This window comes from Dermacentor silvarum, chromosome 1, assembly GCF_013339745.2.
Source record: "Dermacentor silvarum isolate Dsil-2018 chromosome 1, BIME_Dsil_1.4, whole genome shotgun sequence".
Taxonomy (NCBI): Eukaryota; Metazoa; Arthropoda; class Arachnida; order Ixodida; family Ixodidae; genus Dermacentor; species Dermacentor silvarum.
Window position 1 is genome coordinate 109,226,300 of NC_051154.1, and position 24,220 is coordinate 109,250,519.

Here is a 24,220-nt window from a genome sequence, read left to right on the forward strand (position 1 = left end):
ACTAAACATCTGCATTATGTGCAGGACTGATACGAGTGTAGAAATGAATTCAATTAAATAAGAATAAAATAGAAATAGAAATAATATAGATAATGTTATCTTGTGTAATATGCATTCTGCACCCTATGGGCTCTCATGCATAATGGATGCAATAATGTATAGTCATCTGCAATGCCAAAATGCCCACAGCTGAAACATACCGAAAAAAAAGTCGCAAATGATACATGCCATTTCGAATCAACAGATAATGAAGTACTTCCTTCGGCACTCTTCTATTACGTGTAATAAGAAGATGGAATAAGTGACACGTTTCTGATGGCAACGTATACGCTACCAGGAAGCGAAATCGCCTTCCGAATGACGAAGAGGGTATGGACACTTTGGTGTACTCTGCTTCCGAGGTTGACGCATCTGATGACAGTGGCTACGTGACTGTGCTAAGAAATAAGCTGGAGAGGAGAATCGTCACACCCCCCTGCTCCCCGAGTAAGTCAACGGTAACTGCCCACCACGAGTGCCCTGGCGCATAATCTTCTTGCTCGAGACACTCACCGGCAACACCAATCATATGAGCAAGCAAGCCATATATATATTCTTGCACATGGGGGCCCTTGCCCTTAATGAGATCACGGACGTGAGGATTAAAGGCAGGAAGAACCTTAGCTGGCATAATGTAAGGATTCCTTTTGCTCGATTCTGTTCGCTTTCTATCATCCACCGCTCACGACCGGCGTCGTTATCACCACGTTATCGTGGGAATAACGTACGCGGAGCACCGTTGGGACCCTTGACGAAGCATGAAAAAGAATAGAATTGGGATATAATCACTGCGTTATCCCAGCCCTATATATTGGCGATGGACGCCAAGAATCAAATCGCCTTGGATAAATTAAGCAATATCAATGTGCTGGTGGACAATAATGTCCGTTGTCGTGTCACTTCGTGACACCAAGTCGACGAGTTCATTTGCGACAGTGACCTCCCCGTCACCTTGGAAATTAGCGTCGTGTAAAGCCAACCTTGAAGGCGTTCAGCATTCTGTCGACGTTGATGGAGATTCTTTTGACACGCCTTCCGGCCTTTATTCCTGAAGCCACTGCAGTATCGGAAGTGCTTCAAGGTCGGGCACGTGAGCAACATATGCCGCCTTTAGAAGATGTGTGTCCCAAGAGTTTCGAGCCGCACAGCTCTGATACCCGCACCGCAACTGACTTTAAATGCATCATCTGCAAGCGCCTCTATGACACCTTATCGAAAGATTTTCCAAAAATCAAGAACGCGCAGAAGGTACCCCGGGAAAGTGTGAGAGATAATTCGGGACGCATAAGGAGACTGCCGACATAGTGTAACGGCGTCGTGATCGCCGAAGACGGGTCTTCTAGCAAGGCCATCAGCGCTGCGAGAGCTACGTGTTGATCGCCTCTGGTCCTCTATTCGCAGCCTCAACCCGCACGGATACTACAACGAAACGTGAAGCCGTCGCCACTGCCGCTGAAGATATGCGACCCGGACTGCCAAAATTACACACACCCTCGGAGCAACGGCACACAGAGGACTTCCAGCAAGTGATACACTAAAGAACCTCGTCAATGTTATTTGTGCGTTGTTGAATAACATGCAGACGCTGGTGGTTCGTAGAGGACTGCAAGTACTGAACGCCCTCAATCATGTACTTGCAAACCTCCAATGGCGCGTGCAATCACTAGTTCACCATCACCGTTTCACAAAGATGTCAAAGAGGCTTCTATTTCTCAGTGGAATGCACACGATCTTGAGTCCCGAATTTCAGATATTCGTCAATACCTTTTCAAAAATCGTTTTCCCTTCCTTGTCACCTGCGAATCGAACTTGCGGGCGGGTGTCCGGCTCCAACATATAAATCATTTGCGTTATTATCCACCAGTAATGGCTGCAGCAAAGTCTTTGTCTGCATTCAATGCGGATTCACGCATTTCAAACAGTGCCCAAACTAACGACGGCAACCAGTATACGTCTGCTTGACCGTGAAAAGCAACAACTTCGCGTTTGCTCTCAAAGGTCTTACCTATCCACATCCAAACGCTCGGAGAGAATGAGACATCCTAGCTGCATTTTCTGGTTCTGTATCATCACGGGGGATTTTAATGTGCACCATTAAATTTCACGGAGCACAAAATAGACTCCAGTGGAGGAAACCTTGTTACCTTTGCCTATCGCCACAAACTTGGTTGTTTAAAATACACTAGCCCAACTTTTCTCCAATGATTGACTTACAAAAGTTGAACGCTTCGCGATGTCTGATCGGCAGCGTCCGACAATTCTCAGAGATGGAGACGCATGGCAGTGAGTGTATCCCTATCTATCTGAGGATTAAAAGTCCTAAAAAGCGTTGACAGCTGGGCGAGTTGGTACGGTTTCATCTTCTTCAATAAACTGCGCGGTAGGACGGGACACCTGTATGTCTCACTTCTTTCCTCGTGTCCCGTCCTACCGCGCAGTTTGTTAAAAAGATTCAAAGTCCTGCTAATCGCTCTTAGTTGAATAAACTGGTCTGCATTTTGGACACTAGTGAAGGAAGCATGCCAAAATAGCCTCTTTTCCAGCTTGGAAAATCAGATCGCAAAGATTACGCACAATGCTACGTGCAAAATTCAGCCATTGCCTAAATATAGGGTGTTTTACGCAATTACAACGGTTTCGTGTTATCCGCCTGAAGGGGGAGTGTAGACACAGCCGTACCTAATATACACACAATGTCAATCTTAAACGAAAATTCTGCGTCTTGACACATTGCAGGCCCATCACTAGAAATGATTCTGCTAATCGCTGTGAATCACGTGAGCGGCTTTGACAACTATAAAGCAATGTAGGAAGTTTTAGGACGTCCCTTTAACAGCGATGCCCCTTTAAGTCACTTGCTCTTCTTCAGGTACGTCGCGAGATCGACTTAGTTGAAGATTTGTGAGCAAAGATTTCACAAGATTTCTGCCCAGGGGCACACCTTACTCATGAGATATGCAAACGGTTGTTTTCTTTACTATGGAAGGGTTGCAGGCTTCGCTGGCTGCGGGCCAGCGCTCGTCGTGGCTTGCACCAGACGGAGTCACATATTCCCGCGCTCGGAAACCTCAGCCCAAAGGTTCGAAGTAATCTTCTCGACCTCTACAACAAAACATGGCAAGAAGGGTCATATTATCTCATGAATGAAAGTCAAGCCGCCTTGTTCACTTCTCAAGTTTGACAAGTCCCCATTGAACGCAACATTGTATCGTCCAGTAGCACTGGCCAGCTGAGTTGGCATGGTGATGGTTAGAATGGCAATGACACACCTAGGATAGTATCGAGAGAGCCACAACGTCTATCCAGAACCTATAGCTGGCTTTTGATGAGGACTATCATCAATTGACAATGTAATCGATCTCGTGACGTCGGCGCCACACCAGAAGTGCCACACCCCAGAAGTGCCACACCAGAAGTGCCAGAAGTGCCTTTCAGGTACTTCTGGTAGTTCGCCGACGTCACGAGATCAATTACATTGTGAGTTGATGATTGGCCACGTCGAATGCCAGCTATAGAATATCTTGATAGATGCCGTGGCTCTATCAATATCATTATAGGCGCGTCATTACAATTCTATCAATATCCATAATAACGGTGTACATGAAACCGTCCGCCATTGTGCGGAGTACGACTTCAGTGTGAACACTATAGCTCACATCGCCATCATTTGCTGTCTTCGTTAGCTCGCATTTACCCGGAATAAATCGAAAAACAGCTTTGTCGGGACCAGGAATTCGTAATGCTGGCGTAAGAAAAATAAACACTATGACAATTATATCACTCATGCTGCTTTCAGTTTTTCGTATTTGCTTAACGAAAGACATGTTTGGCGCTTCGCCTCTGCAGGCTATCATTAATGGTCGCTCCTATACGATTACGGAAGAAGTCAGCGTCTTCAATCGTTGCAACATTCCCTTCCGCCATTCTCTTTCTCTTTCAACCAACCTGGCCTGTGCATGTTGTGCCTGTTCTGCAGCGTAGTTTGTGCAAAAAACGCTGTGGGCTCCCTTTCGACAACGTGACAGTCGCGCCCACGGCATACCTGCCAGTTGCCGGAAACTGTTCACGCGGCGGTCAGGGCGAGACAACGTGCGCGCGGGTCGTGTTTTCCGGCAAAGCCGCCCAAGTCAGACGAGTAACACGAAGTGCCGTAAGGCGCCCGCAATTCCGAGAAGCCGGGCAAGGACGTTGGAGTATCCATGCCGCTGGGCCACCACGCCAAAGCGCAGCGGCATTCCCAACAACAACGCCACTCCCGCAGTACCCCTGGGCTCACGTGCTATTTACACGGAGCCCTTACAATCATCGGGTCTTCAGGTGAGGCGCGGCGCGAGTAGCATGCAGCGCAGCTGGCGCGCACGTACGCACCAGCACGCGAGGAGTGCGTGCTTCCAACGCAGGGAGCACATGCTGCGTCTTAAGGTGACGTAGTTGACGGCAGCCTGCAGACAAATTATTTAGAGTTTGCCCCAAAGCGACGTTGTCCCGAACCCCAAATGAAGTGCACGTCGTCTGCACACGATGTCTAGCGAAGTGGCAACGACGAGTCAGAACCGAAAGGTTGTGTTACGCAGACTGGGAGACGCGATAGGGGCAACACGCTCATACCATGTTACGGAAAGGCAGGGGTACAGACACAAGCAAAACGAGAAGGACAACGCCGACTATATCGCACAGTGGCCAGAAAACCAGGAAGACACAAAAATTACCTGCGCATGCTTACGGCAGGCAGCGCCAACCCCTTTAATCGTGAACACCAGTGCGCACTCTCGAAAGATAACGGTTTAGGCATGACAGTTCCTCTTTATACAACATCATCGAAGGCTGGCTGACGCACGCGCTACCACCATTACTGATATATCACGCTTCGACCATTAGTCGCAATTCTTCATTACTATGTTTGAACAAAACTTCACTATCTGCAAAATTTTTATGTAACTTAGAATAGCGACAGTGCATTGAAAAGTTGGACGGCGTTCAACTGGTCATTGATCGTTTGTCCTCAATCAATGTTTGATTGATTCAGCGACCTGTCGGCCCTACATATAAAAGCGACCGCAGCTCAAGTGAACTTTACAAACTGCTCCCATACGGTGCTATCAAATTTGTTAGCATGCTTTACATAACACCTGTGAGGTCTTCTATCACCATTCAACTGATCTTTCTTTCTCTGCACAACGCCGCATATCTTTCCTAACTTACTACACAATCGGTAATCACAACGTTGACCCGTACTGTCTACATAATATCTTAGCCCGTGTGTTACAGAGAGTGAACGTATTGTATGCCGACGACTCTCTTCTTATTCCCTATAGTTGAGCCGTCTGCCACGCATGAAGGCCACCGCTCAACGAAGGTACCACTCGAAGCGCTCGGACGAGTCTCATTTATTACACGGGTACAAATTACCAGTCCAGAGCTCCCGCTCCCGCTGGTCACAGCTTCAATGTACCCTAACGTGATTCGTATAGCATTACTTATCCCTTTCACTTCTCAATAATCACTTATGGAACTGCCGAGCTAACATGTTTTCCGCGAAAAGCCTCTGACACATCGCTTTACGACACGAAAAAGGCGGGCGCGTTTCTGCATTTATTTTAGGACGTCTTTCTTTCTGATTTGAGTTCCGCCAAGAAAGAAACTGGGTGCGCTAAATATGTACCGTTGCTAGCGTAGAAGAAAAATGTTATAGGCACCGGTAACGGGAGCCGGCAAAACACAGTTACTCCCTCTGCCGCGAGGGCCTTGCCGCATCACTTTTAATTTCCGCTAAGCCGCGGCCTCATCAATTATCGGAACACGTATGTCGTATTTCCGAAAGCACCCAATTAGCTTTATCCCCTCCCGCACATACACACTGTTCCCGCGAGGAGAGAGAAACAGCCGATTCTTTCCGCAGACTCTCGCTGCCCCCGTTGCGCTCATGCTCCTTTCGCTGCGCGAGGAACTCGATGACCTATTAATCGCCCTGACCCGGGCATGGCCAGTAAGGAAAGAAAGGTAAGAGTAAACGAAAAAGAAACAACAACAGAGAAACGGAGCGAGACGAGCGAAGATGACATACACTCGCGGACGAAGGGGACGGCGTGGGCGCTGTTTCGTCCGCGTTTCATTAATTCCTACGGGCCCTGCCTGTGCGTGCGTGCGTGTGCGCGATTCCTCCACATAGCGGCGCCGCTCATCCAGCGTAATTTGGCAAATGCGTTCACCTAGCGTGAAATGCGCTGCCGCTCCAAAATGACCGGCCTATGTGTGACGTGCGCGGGTTTGGCGCGCGCTATTCTCGCGGCGCCTCGTGCCCGCCTCTTCTTTGTTTCGGTTTTCGCTCCAACTTCGGGGCGGCGCGCCTGTCCCCCCCGTTCTCTGTTCTCCCCTCGGCTCCGCTTGGACTTCACATCTTTCACCTCGATGTCGGCCAACGTTCTCCTTTTGTGTCGCTCGTCCGCCAAAGCACACCGGTCGCGCGGACAGAGGCCGGCACAGAGCCCGCTGTTCAAACCTTTGTAATCCGATGTTTCAGCGAGGGCGCGTCGAGCGCGAACGGGGCGAAATGCTCGCCTCGGAGCGCGGCCGCATTGAGCGAGCGCGCGTGTCCACACAGATGAATAGCAATCGAGCGCGAATGCGCGCGTACCGTTGCGAGCAGAAATTGCGTGCGCAGCTGGAAAATTGAGTTCCTCGGTGGCGCCGAGGGAATGTCAAGTGCGCTAAGACACATGGACGGCATCGGACTAGATACACGTGAAACAGTGTCTTGCTCGTGCATTCCGCGTTAATCCTACGGCAGGTATAGACAACTCCTGCTATTTGGCTAGCCAAGTTCCTACACAAATCGGTGCGCTATTATTCATCATGGTGCTCAGCTGCTAACGGCAAAAGTTGGCAGCCTGTTGCTAGGATTCTGAGAGGCGCTAGGAATTGTGCCTTTCATGATGCGGGCGTTGTCATGCAGAAGACAGTAAAAACGTTAGAACTGTGCCCCTATTACACTGGGTCAGTTCACGAAGCAGCAGCGGCAGAGGCAAGCTGACTTGAATGAAAACCGGATGAATTTGCCTGGCCGCAGGCCTAGCATGCAACTTCATGTGAAGTGTGACAGATGGGGCGACACGCAGAGCGAGAGTGCACAGACAGCGGGCACTAACGCGCGCATGTATTCGAAAATACATCCACATTGTCTCACTCAGTCTTGCGGCGACCGAGGGCGCCGAAAGCGCCTTCGTTACGCGAAACGCTCTCACAGTACTTACCAATGGCACAAAAACTTCCTGTATGCGCAAACACAACGCCGTGTTTAGATGCACCTCAAAAGGCAAACTGATGCTGTTAGACAAGCCGCAATATCTGGGACCTCGAGGACGGTATACGTTGCCCACTTTGGCGCGTTTGATCGGTCGGTCATTACTAACTTAAGCAAGCAATCTTGATCCTAAATTGGTGTAAACATTATCGAGCCAGATTAAAGCATGCTTATGCTTGTGCCGCGCGGAATGCGAAAAGAGTGATGGTCCTCATCGCTCGCGAGTCCGCAAGCACAATGACTCCGCACATGTGTCGTAGAAAGTGGCATTTGGTTTAGACTAGAATAAATATTGGGTAGTGCTCCGGAAAAGAATTCGGCATGCGTTAACATTTCCTTCTTCTTTCTGGGGTTTTACGTGCCAGAACCAGTTCTGATTATGAGGCACACTGTAGTGGAGGGCTCCGGATTAATTTTGACCACCTGGGGTTCTTTAACGTGCTCTACAACGCAAGCACACGGGCGTTTTTGCATTTCGCCTCCAATGTAGTACCTGCGTTAACCTTTCCCACTATGCCACTGAACGATGTACTAGGTTATAGCGAAACTAGCTGCAGTTGAGCAACACTTTGGCGCATATAACATATCTTAAAAATACTGGAATCTAGTCTGTTCACAGTGCCGCAAGAGCTATCTAATGGCGAAGTAGGTCACACATTCGGCGCTGTGTGTGTGTGTGTGTGTGTGTGTGTGTGTGTGTGTGTGTGTGTGTGTGTGTGTGTGTGCGTGTGCGTGTGCGTGTGCGTGTGCGTGTGCGTGTGCGTGTGCGTGTGTGTGTGTGTGTGTGTCCTGTTCTTCCTCCATGTCCACGTGCTAATTGCGCTATGCTACCCAGTGGCAAAACAGTGAGCGTACCACGAAGCGATAACAATGTTTCTCGGGATTCGAAGGACAGTATGGTTAAATCAGGTGCCTTGCCAGACGACAAAAAGTAATAATAACAAAAATAAAAAAAGAAAGAAAAAAGAAAAGAAACAAAGATACAGCTGCTGAATTGGAAACGTTACTGCCAAGCGGGCTTGCTGTGCTACGGTAATGCGACTGTCGAAAGTATATAGGCGTGCTATTTTAAACTGATGGCCGCACCACGCGGAGACCTAGAAGCAGAAATGCTCGGACGACTCCCTCGAGGCGGCGAGGGACGAACCAAGTGAACGCTTTATACGTACATGGTTCTCCTGCCCCTTCCAAACACAGACATCTCAATTTTTAAAACTTTTTTTCTCCAATTTTGTGAGTAAGCTTGCTCTTTTCTTCTTCTTTTTAAACTTCGCGCTAGTCGTTCCCTTGGGGCAATTTCGCTCTCCCAGAGAGCGTGCTTGAGCGCAAGAAAGCACCTGTACTTGAGCAAGACTCGTATATATGACGAATGCTTGTTCTGCTAAACGTCTCACCAGTGCGATTCTACTATGAAGTCCACTTAGGCGACCACCGCCGATCGCCATCTTTGTGCGACACTGCTTTCGACTGACAGCCACTGTTGCTTCCATTTGCATCCTTAGTGCATAAACAATAGGGGTCGAACACTGTTTTCTTTTTTTTTCTGAAAAAAAATTGTTCTAAGTATATGCTAGCTCAGGTGTTTCCTTTTTCCTGTTCTTCAAGTACATCATGAGGCCATATGAAAGGACTAGCGACGAAACATAATTCGGAAAGATTTTAAAAACATTGGCGTGATGTATATTTTCGTTTCCACAACTTGGTCCTTCGTTACATGTATGTGCATTCAAAGAAATAAATAATTAGGGCATTAAATGTATTTATCTGTACGTACCGATTCTCGCTGAGTGCGAAAAAACGGCATATAACGTTGGCCCTGACAATGGACCTGACAAGAGTTACGAATATATGACAAGTTTGATGCGACGCTGTTTTCTGTGCACTCGTTAATAGCTTCTGAAAGTCAAGTATAAAAATTAAAAAAGACGAGGCACACATGAAAGTTTGCAAGCGTTCTGTGGAATTGTGGTAAAACAATGTGGTAAGAAATTATTGCATCGTCATATGTCGTAAACTTGTGACATCAACATATAGGCGAAATTTGCATCGCACCACTTTCGATATTCGCGTAATAAAGTAAGGTAGGCCTCTTCTTTTGCCTTGCTTTAGGACCCTAATTAGCTTTGTTAAAACCGAATGTGACCGTCTTAATGCCAATTAGCTTGCGCTGGGTACACTGAATATTTTATACCCCCAATGTCCTGATTAGCTCATGACTTTGAAGTTCAGCTGCCTTTGCGTTCATTTGGCAGTCGGGATCTCTGAATGCTTAATTACATTTACGAATTGTTATCTGCAGGACAGATGACTTTTCGACAAGTCAATACGTCACATGTTCTATTAGTTTCTTCACTTTATACAAGGTTGTTTCACTTAACTTGAGCCAAACTTTAAAGATATGCAAATGCACATAGCTGGACAGAACCAAGGTAATGTTGTTTGCCGTCGCTAGGAGACACTGGATTATTTTTGAATTTCGCCTAATTAGATAATTTGTCTTAATTAATTCATCAACTTCTCAATTATTTTAATTACATTAAAGTGTCAATGAGAAAATTGTAGAGCAACATGAGAAACTCACGATTCAGCTTTCTGTTGCTCAATACGTGCTACATAAAAGTGTTTTATGAGCGTGATAAATCCCGCGAATACACGCAAAGTGCCTCGAGCGACCAGTCGCGCGGCAAGCGACGGCAAAAAACATTACCTTGGTTTTGTCCGGCTACGTAGCATTTGCATATTTTCAAAGTTTGGCCCAAGTTAAGTGAAACACCCTGTATAATACAGCGTAAAATGTAACGCCTTCTTCAGATGCTGCCAAAAATTTATTCGTTTAGTTTATTGCGGCATAAAAAGCAGGTAACATCACAAGCACTACATCAGAAGCGCCACATGCAGTTAATTGATGCGCTGGCTCCAAAAATATCATTACCGTAATTCTGTACAGTATTGTCCATCAGAGATGTTACTTGAATGCAATTTTGTTATAGTTTAAATGCTGTGTTCGTGTGGTCTTCTTTCTTTCTTTTTTTTTTACTTCATCTTTTAGTCATGTCGCCTCAGAGCTAACTTGCGGACCTGTCATTAATTTTCTTTTCTAAACTGTTCTTATTTTCTTATTTCTTTTTAGTTCTGACTTCCGCAAAGTTGTGCATGAATGTTTCCTGGAGCTAGTTTTCTATTTGGGGTAATTGCATTGTTCTTGTAAAAGTGGCGTGTTGCAGCTTACTGTAATACATAGTAATACGCGTATATGCCGCTTACTTCGCGATACCACGTGCCAAATCCGCCATTTCTTACACCAGTGGCAGCGAGGCCCTCTTCGACGCTGCCCACCAGCTTGGTTCCTAAGGTCTGCATCATCCTAAGTTGTACCTGGCGTGACTTATGTCGACACGCACATTCGGCCAAGAGCCAAGACAAGAGAAACGCCATCGAAACTGCGGGGTGACTGCGGCTTTGTTCACGAGTTTTTTGACCGCCGATGGCGTGATTCATGGCGCGTTACACAGGGCTCTGGCCGCTGCGTGTGATTCAACTGTTGACGTGCTGATATGCTGTCGCACAGCTACGTGCATATTGAGACATTTTTTGCTCATACAGTCGCGCAGAGGGTGGCAGTGATTGCTTTTCACGTTCTCGCTAGCTGCTATACGTTCTTGGAATTTGTGCAGTTGTCGGCTGAACAATATTTGTTGAGCGGACATGGTGCACCAAGTCTACCCTGTCGAGTACACGAACGCACTCTCATCTTGCCGATATAAAATTAAGGCTTACGGAGCAGTTACAGCGTCGAAAAACTTTCGCAACTACTGAAATGTTATGTTCGTGCTTGAAATGCTCGGAACTGCTTCGTCTTGGGAAAAAAGAACTTTCTAGACTGCCAGCAGTAGCCGTCTAAGAAGTGCGGAATCCTGTCGTATACGGCCGCACCTGCTTGCACTGGTAGCAGCTGTGTGTGCTCGGGACTGTGATGTTTGTTAGGAATATTTCTTTTTTTTTCTTCTTCATATTTGAAACAGAAATGTTTTTTACGCTCGAAAGAGGCCGAAGAAAGAAACAAGAAATTGCGCGTCTTGCAAACTAGCGTGTACGAGAAACCTACTTTATTTGTTCCCCAGTATGAATTATGAGAAGCGACATTTGATGACGCACGCCGCCAGAACTGCGTTCCGTAAGGGTGAATTCGATATAACGCCATGTGTGGCCAAATAAATAAAGAGAAGGCACTAAAGCGGCGCAGAACGAGAATTTTTTATGTCGAAAGGCAAAATAAAACGAAAAGAGAAAAAAAATAGAAAACGCAAGCAGAAACAGCTGTAGCGTACGTCAACCAAGAATAATGCGGCTGGGGCGGGCGCCTCTTGAACGGCCGCGGAGACGACAGTTGAAGTAGATCAGCTTTTCCGAGAACAGCCGACGACAAGAGCGCGCGCAAACAACGGGAAATCCAAGGACGGCATCCAGCCTTTGTGTAGGCGCGCATATTTAGTAACTGCACAGTTAGGCAAGCCGAGTGGGCGGGCTATCATTTAGACGACTCGCCGTGTTGTGTGCATATGCCACCGGTGCGGCCAACCTACGCTTACAGGTACGAAATAACACGGCGATATCCTATTTGGAGACAATTCCTAGTGCCATCATACTGTTAGCATAATACTCTCAGTATGCTGCAGCAGGTGAGGCTCTTAATGTGACGTCAAAAAGTGAACTGGTCGGTTCTCATGATTCCGAGTATTACAGGTGTAACAGACAAGGACAGCGTTTCTTGTTGTCTGTTCTTCGATTTTGTCCTCGTCAAAACGTCGCGCCGTTATATTTTAGAGAGAGATAATCTCTCTCTGATTCGTATAGTGCTTATGACGAGGAGCGTACACTATGAGCGCAATATTACAGAAAGAAGACGTATTCTTTTTTTTTTTGTTGATGTTAACCTGCACTTATTTATATAAGGCTAAATAAAGGAAATTCAGTATCTTGTGTATAGATTTTTTTTTCAATGCTTATAGAACTTGAATCGTAGAAAATTTTTACGTGCTTAGCTGCATTATCAACTCCATGGATGCTTTGCTTATTATTTGGTCACTGGAAACTTTGTCGCTCGTTTAGCATTTTAGAACGTTATCGACTTGAGTCTTGCTTTATTTGCTCCACTGCTACTGAGGATGTCGAGAGCATTTGTGTAAGATGACTAGCTACGCAATAACCTGAATATTATTTCGCACTACTTAACAGGTCCGGATGAAACAAGAAAACAAAAGTATACGAGGCCTAAATTAAATTGTATTGTTACATTTAAATGCGAACGTCACACCCGTAGCTGTTTATTAATAACAGCACTGCCCTTACAACAAATAACAGTTAAAAAATGAAAAAAAAGGAAAGAATCTTACACATATCAGAAGGGCGCGATGAATTGCTTTGTGCATTGCTACAGATCTAAACGCGACTCTGTAAATATCTTTAATGTGTATGTGCGTTTCTATGGGTGTATATACTGGTTACGTCTTTGTATGCTTACGGTATGTTTCATTCACCCTTCGCCCAACATCTGGAGCATCTCGCCAGGCCGACAGCCACGCTGACTTCACCAGTTTAACATTGAATAAACCTCTCTTTTTTTCCCTACCCTTTCGTGGGAATCCACATTGTGCTAATTATAGACCCCCTTCCGCGTCAATGAACGAGAACGAGTGAACGAACGAACGAACGAACGAACGAACGAACGAACGAACGAACGAAAGAAAGAAAGAAAGAAAGAAAGAAAGAAGAAAGAAAGAAAGAAAGGAAGAAAGATAGGAAGAAACATTCTTCGCAGATTTGCGAGGGGAAAAGGCTAGCAGTACGTTTGCACATATCCTACCACTACCACAGACACCAAAGCGGAAAAAAAAAAGAATTTGACAGCATTACTTGACCGCAAGTAGTGCAATATTTTGGGAACCAAAATCACCGTCAAGCACACCCGGAAAGAAAGACAGAGATAAATCTATAGACGTGCGTGTTGGCTTTGATTCAAACGCACAAGTACTTCCGGGCTGGGCTAATGAGTGTGCGAAAAGCAAAGTAAGGTAATGAATTGTCATATTCGTGTCGCACTCGTGAATAAGAAAACATGTAAAATAGCCACTTGGTTAGAACAAAGATGGACAACAACAAGCGCTGCGGCTCGATTAATTTTGTGACACTCCCGATTAAGAGCAAGATTGCAATGCGTGCGTCGGAACGTAAACTCAAAGCACATGAACTAAAAGTACAAACATTGGAGGGCGCTGGCGTACGTAATGTAGATTAGGCGCGAAATAATGTGCACACATTCAACATTGCATAGGACGAAAAAACAAAAAGGAGTACTCTTGAAAGTTAGGCATCCGTCACGCTTGCACACCTGGCAATGCGTACAAGGGCTTTGTTTTGTCTAGCCCTCTTACGTGGTGTCAGGCGCGATCTTCCAAAGCCTGGGAAATGGTACTCTCAGTCAGGCCGTATTAATTATCTCTCGTTTTCTTTAGCTTTGTACAGCAGCAGTATACGTATGTCGGTAGTCACGGGAAACGAGTTGCTCCGACGCGGCATCGCTTTCTCTCGCCACTTGTCGAGACGCTCCAAGCCAAAGTGCGAAGCGTTTAGCGCTCGCGACTGACAGTCGTCGGTGGACAGAGTGACGTGGACAGCACAGTGCGGCGAGACGCGCACGAGGGAAGGGCGGGAGGCGAGATTGCAGCGCGCGGACAGGCTGACATCGGCACATGGTTTCGCCACGGGAGAGGCGAGACCAGGAGCCGACAAGGGCCACGCGACCGAGCACGGTGATTACCTCGTCGTCATAGATGGGGTACGGGTCCGCCATGGACGCGTGTCAGCGGCGGGCAAGCGGCGGTGTCGAGGACGGCGGGCCCGGTCGAGGTCTGCGACGTGGACGAGCACGCTGCGGCGCCGATGCTCACTCACATCGTGCTGCGGCGCCGCGGGATTGTCGGAAGACGAGCGACACCCGGTCCCCCATGGGGGGCTGGCTCGGGTCGGAGGAGACTGGCGATCCCCCGGCGTCACACGAGCGGTGGCCACCGCGGCGGGGCCGACCACGAGCTGCAGAGTTCGGCGGCTCCCGCCATGGGCGACCCGGGTCCGGACAGCGACATTTTCGAGGGCCGCGCGGGGGAGAGCGGTTCCCCCTTTGCGAGAGCGCGCGCCTGCGCAGACAGAGCGTCGGGATCGATGGAAATGCGCGCGGGATGGAATGCGGGCCCTTTCCTCCCCTGGACCGGCCGGACCACGATGCTCCCGGCGGCAGCGCGCATAGCCCGCGGCTATTTTAGGGGCCGTCACGTCAGGACGCGCCAAAGAAAAAAGAACGACGCCTGTCTTGAAGCCGCGCTTTTTGTGTACAGCTCGTTTCTCTCCCGTTTATGGCCAGTGTGTGCTCTGTCCCGACCACTGTTTATCTGCTTACGAACATGCCGGCGGCCCTGAGGGCTTCGGAGCGCTCGATGCACTCCTGGGGTTTTGGAATCGGCTCCGCTCTCCTTGCCAGCTTTACGACCGCACTGCGGCCGGCTCGGAGGATGACTGCGCGGCCAGTCGGCCGTTGGCCGCGTGCCGGTCACTGGGCTTCGAGTGTAGCAACAACGAGATTTACGCAGAGCTGCGGGCGCCCCCGAGCATTCCTTTTTTTGCTTGTTCTCTCTGCATCTGGCCGGCGTACGTGTACGCGGATATGTGGAGACTTACGATGCACATTTTGCGAAAGTAGTTTGAAAACAATTGATGAATTTGCAAATTTTTTTCACTTCACAGTTACTCACGGTCGAATATGAAATAGCCGGCACGATGCTCGTATCTTTCCATTCCTTCGACGTGTTCGCCTCTACTTTTACATTAGCTATGCCGCTAACGATTATATGAATTTGCGTAGGAGTGTACGAACGTTCGCGAAATCCAAATACTGGTCGAATATTGTATTTTCAGTCGTCGTATTCGATTCGAAAACCTAATAATCAAAACTTCTCGAATGTTTGATATTATACGGATAATCGAAAGAAATTGAATATATTGCTGGCTGTGCGGGTGAAGATGCGATCCTTTGTCATTATTACTGTCTAACCTGCGAATGTATGCTCGATGATTTTGTGCTGAGCGCGCCCGTCTTGGCGGAATCTAGCGCTTTACATAAGCTCAGCCGCCCGACGACTTAGTCTTGCGGAAAAGCCCTTCTCTCGGTGGCAAGGAACACGAGCCTGCGAAAAGCGAGGTCGCAACTTAGCACAACGAAAGGCAATGGGGGCGTTTGCCCGAAGGAGTACAACTATAATGCCTTTCTAGGGAATATAGTTCAAACGAGGTGATCCACTACAGTGGTGCGTATCAGCGCTGCCTCGCTATGCAAACGCGCCAGCTGCCCGTCGCGCGCCCATCTGGCCCATCGGTGTAGCACATCGCGTTTCTATTAGAACATTTTAGCATACAGCCATTGGCAATCCGTTATCACGGGCGTTATCGTTCTCATTGTTATTTATTGTAGCATCTCTTTTCCATTATCTTTTATTCCCCTTACTCTTTTTTCCAGCACAGGGTAGCCAGCCGGTCTGAAAACTGGCTAACCTCCTTGTCTTTCCGTCTATCCCTCCTTCCTCCTCCTCCACCACGATGCCTGGCGCATTACACTATTCTAAAGGGTGCTATTCTGAACATACGAGTACAGGTGCAATGCACGCCTTTACTTAAGGTTATAATCATTTTTCTTCAACCAATTGAAAGTGCTCTCTCTCACCTTCAAACCTCGAGTTAATCAGTTCTTGCGTTACATCCTTGTAAATGCAGTATATAGACGAGGTTGGGTGTCTCACACTGAAGGAAAACAATAGAACGAGCTTTCCACACATGCTGTGCTGCAGGAGCCCTGCATGCACGTGACGCAGAACCCGGGGAAAAGAAAAAAAAAATGTTGCGTTCCCGCGTCTTTTTTCTAAGCAGTGGTACTAGCAAACGGTACACCACCACTTGGCTTTGGTTGGGTGCTAGCGCTGCTTTGGCCTCACTCTTTTGTCATTATATATGCGCTGCTACCCGCGTTTCTTAGCTGTTTGGTTGAGAACAAATGCGCTGAGTGACAAATGGCACAAGGCCAAATGCCTCTGAGATAACGGGCATTTCAAGCTGTTGAATAATGCACAGGCGAGATATATAATGAATTACACAATTTGCCATATTAACAGGCGTCAAATAAACAAGCTTTTAGTTTAATTTATTTGTCTATACTTTTATGTTGGCAACACAATTGCAATGTTCCAACATGTTAAAGAAACTTGATAATCAAATGTATCTGCATCTCATTATTCGAGATTGGAAGCCTGGTATTCGATTTGTGACAAAGTATTTTGATATTCGCACACATCTAATTCTAAGCAATGCGCACGCAAACTGCAAACTTAGTCTTTTCTGTTTCTGACAGCACCACTCGCTATGTTAACCTCTCTATTCACATTTTCTAAGACACGCTGCATCGTTTAGGCTGCATGATGCCTACGAGCTGCACGCGCACGCGCGCGCGCACGCACGCATGCTGCGTCTGTGTTAGGTCTGTGTGACAGCTTGTGAGTTGCATAAGTAGATTTAACAGCGATTAACAAGTTTCATCACCGCCACTAAGCCTGGTAATGCTCACAGTAAAGCTTAGATGCCTTTACAGACACAGAGCTCCCTCAAACAACCAGTCGAATATGCGATATGTTAACGTGCAATTCCATAGAGGTACATCGAGGCACCAGCGCTGTTACCGGCCGGTTCATTAGAGAGTTATAGAATGGGGGCCCCAAAGCTTTTCGGGTGTTAGCGTTGGGGCATACAGGAGTGAAGAGGTTTAGAATAGGGTTTTGCGTTTGCGAATAGCGTCTTGCGCTTACAGCGCCACTACGGTGTCAAAGAAAAACTAGTATAAATGCTAAAATAAACTAAAGAATAATTTTGACTTTCGTATTCTTGCGTTTAATTACAATTTAGAGGTTACTCTATTAGCAGCAAGCAATTTGTCACGCTTAATTTTGAGTAACCAACTTTACGCGCCTTCACCAGCCAAGCTAATTCACGTAATTAGACTTATGAGCCATGAAATCGACAATCGAATTCGGAATCAGCGGCGTCAAATGAATCAGTCTTCATTACACACTTTAGTTGAGAGAAAGCGATAACCGCAGTCACTTCTCCTAGCTTGCGAACTTGTAATTTGAATATACGAGAAAAAACCCTGATAAGCGGCCAGGGATCTTTGAATGCTATCGCGTTCCACTCTTAAAGGCGAAGCTTACGCGTCCTCCAATTCTGACGGTGCGCGGCTCAAGAAAGCAACGCTCGCGCAACAATTTTAAAGAAACCTTTGTAGCCAAATGCTGTGGCGCCTGTCATGGTGCACAGGGCTGCTTTTGGACGCGGAGCTCTAACATTTCACCTCCGAAGTAAGCTGGAACAACACGAACTTTGGTTCACTCACAATGTTTACAAGAAATACCGGGTTTGTCATTACTGGAAAAGCTTCGGCATGCAGCGTGGCATAAGCGTCTAGAATCTGGGAGCTTTATTAACCAGTGATATAAACCAGGCGACGTTGCATTCTAGTATACGAGGTCTGTTAGAAAAGTATCCGACCTTTGGCCGAAGAAAAAGAAAATTGGCATAACTGGAGCGTTGGAAACCTAATCACCCTCAAAGTATTCTCCTTGGGACTCCACACGCTTCTCGCAGCGGTTCTGCCATTGTTGGAAGCATTCCTAGAAGGCCTCTTTCGGAATGCAGTTTAGCTCAGCTGTCGTTGCAGCCATAATGTCCTCTCTTGTCTAAAATCGCGCTCCTTTCAATGGCCTCTTGATTTTGGGAAACAGCCAGAAGTCGCAGTCGCTCCGTCATTTTCCTTGCAATAAAAAAACCGACGAGAGCACTGCGCACTACCTCACTCAAACACTGCGTCCCAGCGAGTGACGCTATAGGCAGGCGCGAAAAATTCGCGCATGCGCACGAAGGTTCAAGGTCGGCTGATACAAGTGTGCTTGTTTCATATCCATCAGGTGTTCGCAAAAAAAAAATATATATATATAAGGTGGGATACTTTTCTAACAGACCTCGTAGCCTTCGCAGCTTATTTTGATTTGACGAGTCACTATAAATGATGAATGAGGCGTACAATGAAAAGCATTGTAAATAAAGAAAGTGGTAATTCCCTTTTAATAAGCCATCTTATTACCGTGGTATTGATGATGCTGCTTCGAGTATGCATATTTAATTGCTTCTCGTGGAAAAAATCGTTAACGTCAGCTTCGCCAGAGGGTACGGCGTCTAATGGTTCAATTAAAGCTCCCACGGGACGTGTCATTTATGTTAACCTTCACTGTATTTGGTTTATTTTAGTCCCACTCAAATTTCGCGGCGAAAGCTGCTAATAAAATCTGCTCATAATGGGCATGCTTGTTCACGGCAGCAGTAAATAAATAAATAAATAAATAAATAAATAAATAAATAAATAAATAAATAAATAAATAAATAAATAAATAAATAAATAAATAAATAAATAAATAACAAACGGAAGAAAAAGAAAAGGAGTTATAGTTATTGCGATCGGCGCATTACGAAAAAGTTCGACAACTTCCTGGCGCTGTTCTGCGACCTGATGCAGCTGCTGATGCCAGTGCAGCAGACGGCAGCTGTTCGCGCCGCTGCTTTGTTTTGAACGGTGCTCTGCTAGCGCATAAAGCGTGTTTCGTGAATTTACAGAGAGTACCAGCATAGGAATCGCAAGAAAAGACTTTCAAGACAAAGAAATAAATAACGTTCGTTAAGATTAACAGCAACAATACAACATTACAGAATAGCCACCTTGGGTACTGACAACACCCCAAATTTAATTATCAGTTGAAGGAATCACGCGCAAGAGCTAGTTCGTGACAGCCGCCAAGTAACTGACACTGTATCGGAGATACCACTTATATAATCCCGAGTGTACCTACGGATCATGTCGAAATAATTCCTCTGTCTTCCGCGTTTATCATACCGAACATACAGGTGCAATGACCGCTTGAATTAACATCAGTGACATTATCAATCTTACCTGAACTTTTTGCCAATCGCTCTGCTCTGCGCTTCATGACATAGACAGAGGAATCTCAAAAATAAATTATATTTAGCGATGTAATCAAGCTGCCTATATCTTATTAAAGAATATAGGCACAAGTACGTTGAGTGCTCACTTAGTATATGAAGCCCTCAAGGAGCACACAAAAGCTAGTGCTAGGATCACGTCATATGATTTAAATTGATACCAGTAAAAGTTCGAAGAAATGGAAAGCTATAACGGTTCCCGAACCGGTTCACAGCGTCGAATTGGTTCAGCGCAGTACAGTTGATCCTCGAAATGCCAAATTGACACGCGACAAGGTACCCGTTAACTTTGAACCACTAGTTATCCATGTGTACGTTTTCACGCGGAAGAGTTACGAGATGACGCCACTGTAACCTGACAGAAAAGATCATATTTTAGGTGGTTTCAGGCGTGAAAATTTAAAGTTACATAGCTCCAGCAAACAGGTATGTTCACTCTAATCGTAGCTCAAAGCGTCTAGCTTTACGTATTTAATTCCTGATGCCTGGATTTTTCTATTTTATTTTGAACACAGATACATATGAAGGGGAGCAACAAATGTAGCAAACATGCGTTATGGCGAGCTCGGTGCAAAAAAAAAAACGTTCTGTAGCCGCCCGTCCTTAATTTATTGCTTTGTATTACGCATATAATCGCATACTATTATATCACATGTCACATAGTTACAGCTAGTGGGGGTATTACGGTCTCATTCTGCAATCGTGCTCGCTCCCTCTTCGTAGTGGGCCCGTTTGTTTTGCACAGGGTGTTTGGGCACTAGTGTACAAACACCAGTTTGATAAGTTGTACCTACTGCGGCATAGTGATCTCTCTCAAACGTGACCATTCCTGCTCGTCTGGACAAACGAGCTGCTAAGCTATGCCTCTCTGCAAGCCGAGTGAGAGGCTAAATTTAGCTCCGATTACGTCATGCGTGGCGCGACAACGGCGCCATCTAGCTGCGCACGCTATAGACATATACGATCGCGTAATGGCTTCTTTGTTCTACACAGCAATACTGAAGTAAGGTGTGTGGGTAGTATGGTTGCAAAGATACAAGCGATAATGCTAAACATGTTTTCGTTACATGCGGTTTCAGCAAGCGACACCTTTGAGCTTTTTTAAAGACGTTTGACTTCAAAATCGGGCTGAGTATTTTGGAACAAAGAAAGACACAAGTCATTTAATGTAAACTAAACTGTCAATAAAGCAATAAAAAAAACTGTGTAGCACAATCACCATGGGGTAAAGCGAAAGGCACCTTGCCATTGAAAATCTTTAAAAACAACTAAGAGAACGCCGCTGCAAATTTTGCATCTCAGTCACGCGCTCAGGAAAGTGCGCTTTCCATGATGACATTACGCGAGTGCACGCGAGTACTTCCTCGTAAACAGACCAGGGTGTTGCTTCATCTCTACATATAAAGGGTCTGGAATGAAACGATTTCGCTTTCTAAGCACAATGGTAGCACCGAAAACGTCCTGCACACTTTTTTACTTTGTTAGCGGCCCTCGCTGGCCGCCGTGAATTTCGACGATGCTAGACTGCTGAAAGCAAGCAGTAATATGTTTTGCCGGACACAATATTTCTCTACGTTCAGAATGATTTCCTTATGCTTAATCGGAGCTATTACGCGAGCGCATGGAGTGTTCCACCCCGTACCACTCGTGATAACTGACTTGGCTTTTTGAGACAGCAACATTCGCTCTCGGCAGTAGCGTCATCTACCGCTCCTTTGATTGACTTGCCGCGTTCCCTCCGCGAGGGTAACTTTCATCTACTTTGCATATCTCGTGGTGCGTGTGCTTTTATGATGCCCTAGTTAGCGCAGTCGACATTCTGCTTTTAACGGTTAGTGTTTAGGTTACCTAAGCTAACGGTTTGACCATAATGTTGCAGAACAATAGGCGGTCCTTCAGAGGACCTCGAAGAAACGTTTATGCTCAGCTAATATTGGATAGTTCGGAATACGAGCGTCTCGGCCTTGTTGCCCGTTAATCTTGGCATAATACGTAGCACCTGTGCCTACTCGTGCATACAAACCGTCATAAGAGACAAAAGTTGGGAGGGCTCACTGTGGAAGGGAAGCTGTTTTCTCTTAAAGCTAATGCCCAATTTTGGGTCATTTCTCTGCGTGACCCAAAATGCGTGAAGAGTTTTGTCCCAAACCGGCAAAGGTTATAATTATTATTTGTTCAGGTTCGGTTCGGGTTCAGGCGCATTTCAAGAATATCGGTTCGTTTACGGCTTTCGGTTCAGGCCCGGGTCGACACCCTGACCAGGACCCCGTAACCAGAAACCCTGCAGCCGGTGGGCCAGCAAGAAAGGCAAACGAAAACATGAAACATTAGATCTTCCCCTTGACGTAGTGGAGTCTGCCTGCTGCTGAGAGATATCTGGTCGACTCAGCAGAAGCACCTGGTTTGATCAGCATTCAAAATGTTACGATTTGTTCTGTATTGGCCCTTTGATTAAAGTAACAATTCCGTCATATCTATATTAGATTAAATGCTATTTAACTTTATAAAATAATCTGGGACTTGATACACGCAACACGTTTTATATATAATACAATGTGCTCGCAGACCGCAGCGTCTTTGCGGCTACGCGGACGAGGATGGTCAACACTTCCTTTCTCGAGTGCCCCCAATACAATGCTGCATAGCAAAGATTGAGGGAGGATTCAAGGTTGATGGACTGTCGAGCATTCATAAAAAAAAAAAAGAAATACTTGACCCTCGGCCAACAGCGGCGTTAAAAGAACAGCGTTTGTCGTTTTTAAAACATTCTTTGAAAACTGCAAGATTTCAACTTCGTGTTAACACTTCGTGGTTGAGCCCATTGATATACAGCTCAATACAGCAGATTATATATGTGCCATGAAAATTTGAACTTCTTTAAATGTAGTTATGAAATTGTTATGTATGTTGTTTAGATGATGCAAGTATGTGTAAATGGTATAGTTATACAGTCGAACAGGATATATCGAATCTGAAGGAGATCGCAAAAAAGTTCGATATATAGGTAATTCGATATATAATATAATAGGCCCTGAGGCAAACGGCGGCTTACCGATTGGTACGTCCGAGGGCCGCTAAGTTACTGCACGCAACTCGGAAAAAAAGCAAGCACACTTTATTTACCTGCAAAAAATTGCTGCATCACTTTCAATTTCATTGCAAAGTTCAAGTTGATTCTTTACACTTGCAGCGGCCATCACTTGCGGAAAATGAACTCACAAATAGGCACTCATCCTACACGACGACGCCACGAAAATTGGAAAGAAGGAATGTTGATGTTCGAGGTAGCACGCGGGCTAGCCGAACAGCTCGACGGGGCTCAATTTACTGCACAAATGACCCACACGACTCAACTGACTGCACATTCTCTTTTCCACCTCCAGGAGCCAGAAGACCTCAATGTGCACCGAGAAGTGCACATTGAGGTCTTCGGCGTGGCGCCGCGTTCGATATATCGAATGTGCTAGTGAACGGGCGTTCTATATACGAGTGCATTAGCCCTATACATTTGCATGGGACTTTCAAGAGGATATTACAGGTATTCGATATATACGTTAATTCGTTATAAATGGATTTGACATAACCGGGTTCGACTGTATGTAGTTGCGTTGGCCCACTCGTCTGTAAAACTCGGCACATCTGTGCGTATCTTTGTACTCTCTTTATACTGCCGTTCTTTTACTCGATCCCGGAAATGTGCATGTGTGTTCGTGCTTTTACACTCTTCTCAGTTGCCTTTTCCGGCGCTTCATTTATTGCTTGACTCGCGACGAGATGCAGCCGGCGCCACGTAAAGGCGCAAACCTCTAATATAAATTCATATCATAGGAAAAAAAGAAAGCAGCAGACAAGGAACCTCGAATATTAAACCAACGGGAGCGCCCTTTTCAGTTATGACAAGCGTAAAGCAAATTATTTCTGCTCACGCATTTAACGACTGTTCGCAACCGCACGGCGCATAATTTTTGTATAAACAAAATGACTGTATTCACAGCGGCGCAGGGAAAAGCAGGCGCTAGCATGAATTCTTTTCTTACCCCTATGAGGAAGGAGGGAGGTACGTAAAATTTTTACAGCCCGAATAAATTGGATTCTGTGACATAGCTGCGTGGTTCACGTGCATGCACGAGTGCCCGTACGTTAATGCCACCCTGCTTGTTTTTGCTATCACTAGATGCAGCCATGAAGAAAAAGAATTTCTGCAAAATTGGCTTCCCCAGGAGAGCCAACATTATCCCCGTAATATGCTTCTTTGTATTGCAGTGAGGGATGCTGAATAAGGAGATGGTGTCTGTACTTCCGGAAAAGCTCGCTGTATTGAAAATCGCGCGTGTAGATGGACACGCGTTGTGCTTTGCGTTTCGCACTTGAAAGCTACGAGGGCAGCAAAGGATCGTATGTTCAGCTAAACCGAAACGGTGGCTGTGGCGACAGGCTTACTCGAACAATAAGAATAAAAATAACGGTGTATGAGAAGGAACACAGCACCACACTCGGCAGAAAAAAAAAAGAAAAAGGAAAAAGAAGCTACAGCGACAGACATGTTTTAGGCAGTTCATAACAGTGAAGAGTTCGACCGCGAATAACTCTACGCCGTGTTGAAACTCACCGGAGAAATTTAACGGGTTCGTCTAGCAATTGAGAGTACCGCGCTACTGCTCTTGTCGTAACCTGATGAATAAAGAATGACTTAGTACTACCTAAATCTCAAACGCATCGACAGAAGCATGTCGAGCC

At 46.2% G+C, this 24,220-nt stretch overlaps 1 protein-coding gene across 3 annotated transcripts in view; it reads right to left on the reverse strand.

Annotated features, from left to right (window-relative positions):
• LOC119434721 (prolyl endopeptidase FAP) overlaps positions 1-24,220 on the reverse strand; it is a 394,283-nt gene that overhangs the window by 199,238 nt on the left and 170,825 nt on the right. The window contains exon 1 of one of the 3 annotated variants that reach the window (XM_049672222.1): positions 14,157-14,478. The exons of 1 other annotated variant lie outside the window; for it this stretch is intronic. In XM_049672222.1, coding sequence (XP_049528179.1) covers positions 14,157-14,189 — 33 coding nt within the window. In that variant the 5' untranslated portion in view covers positions 14,190-14,478. Of the gene's footprint in view, positions 1-14,156; positions 14,479-24,220 lie in introns of those variants that run through there. One more of the 3 variants, XM_049672223.1, reaches the window with a different exon arrangement.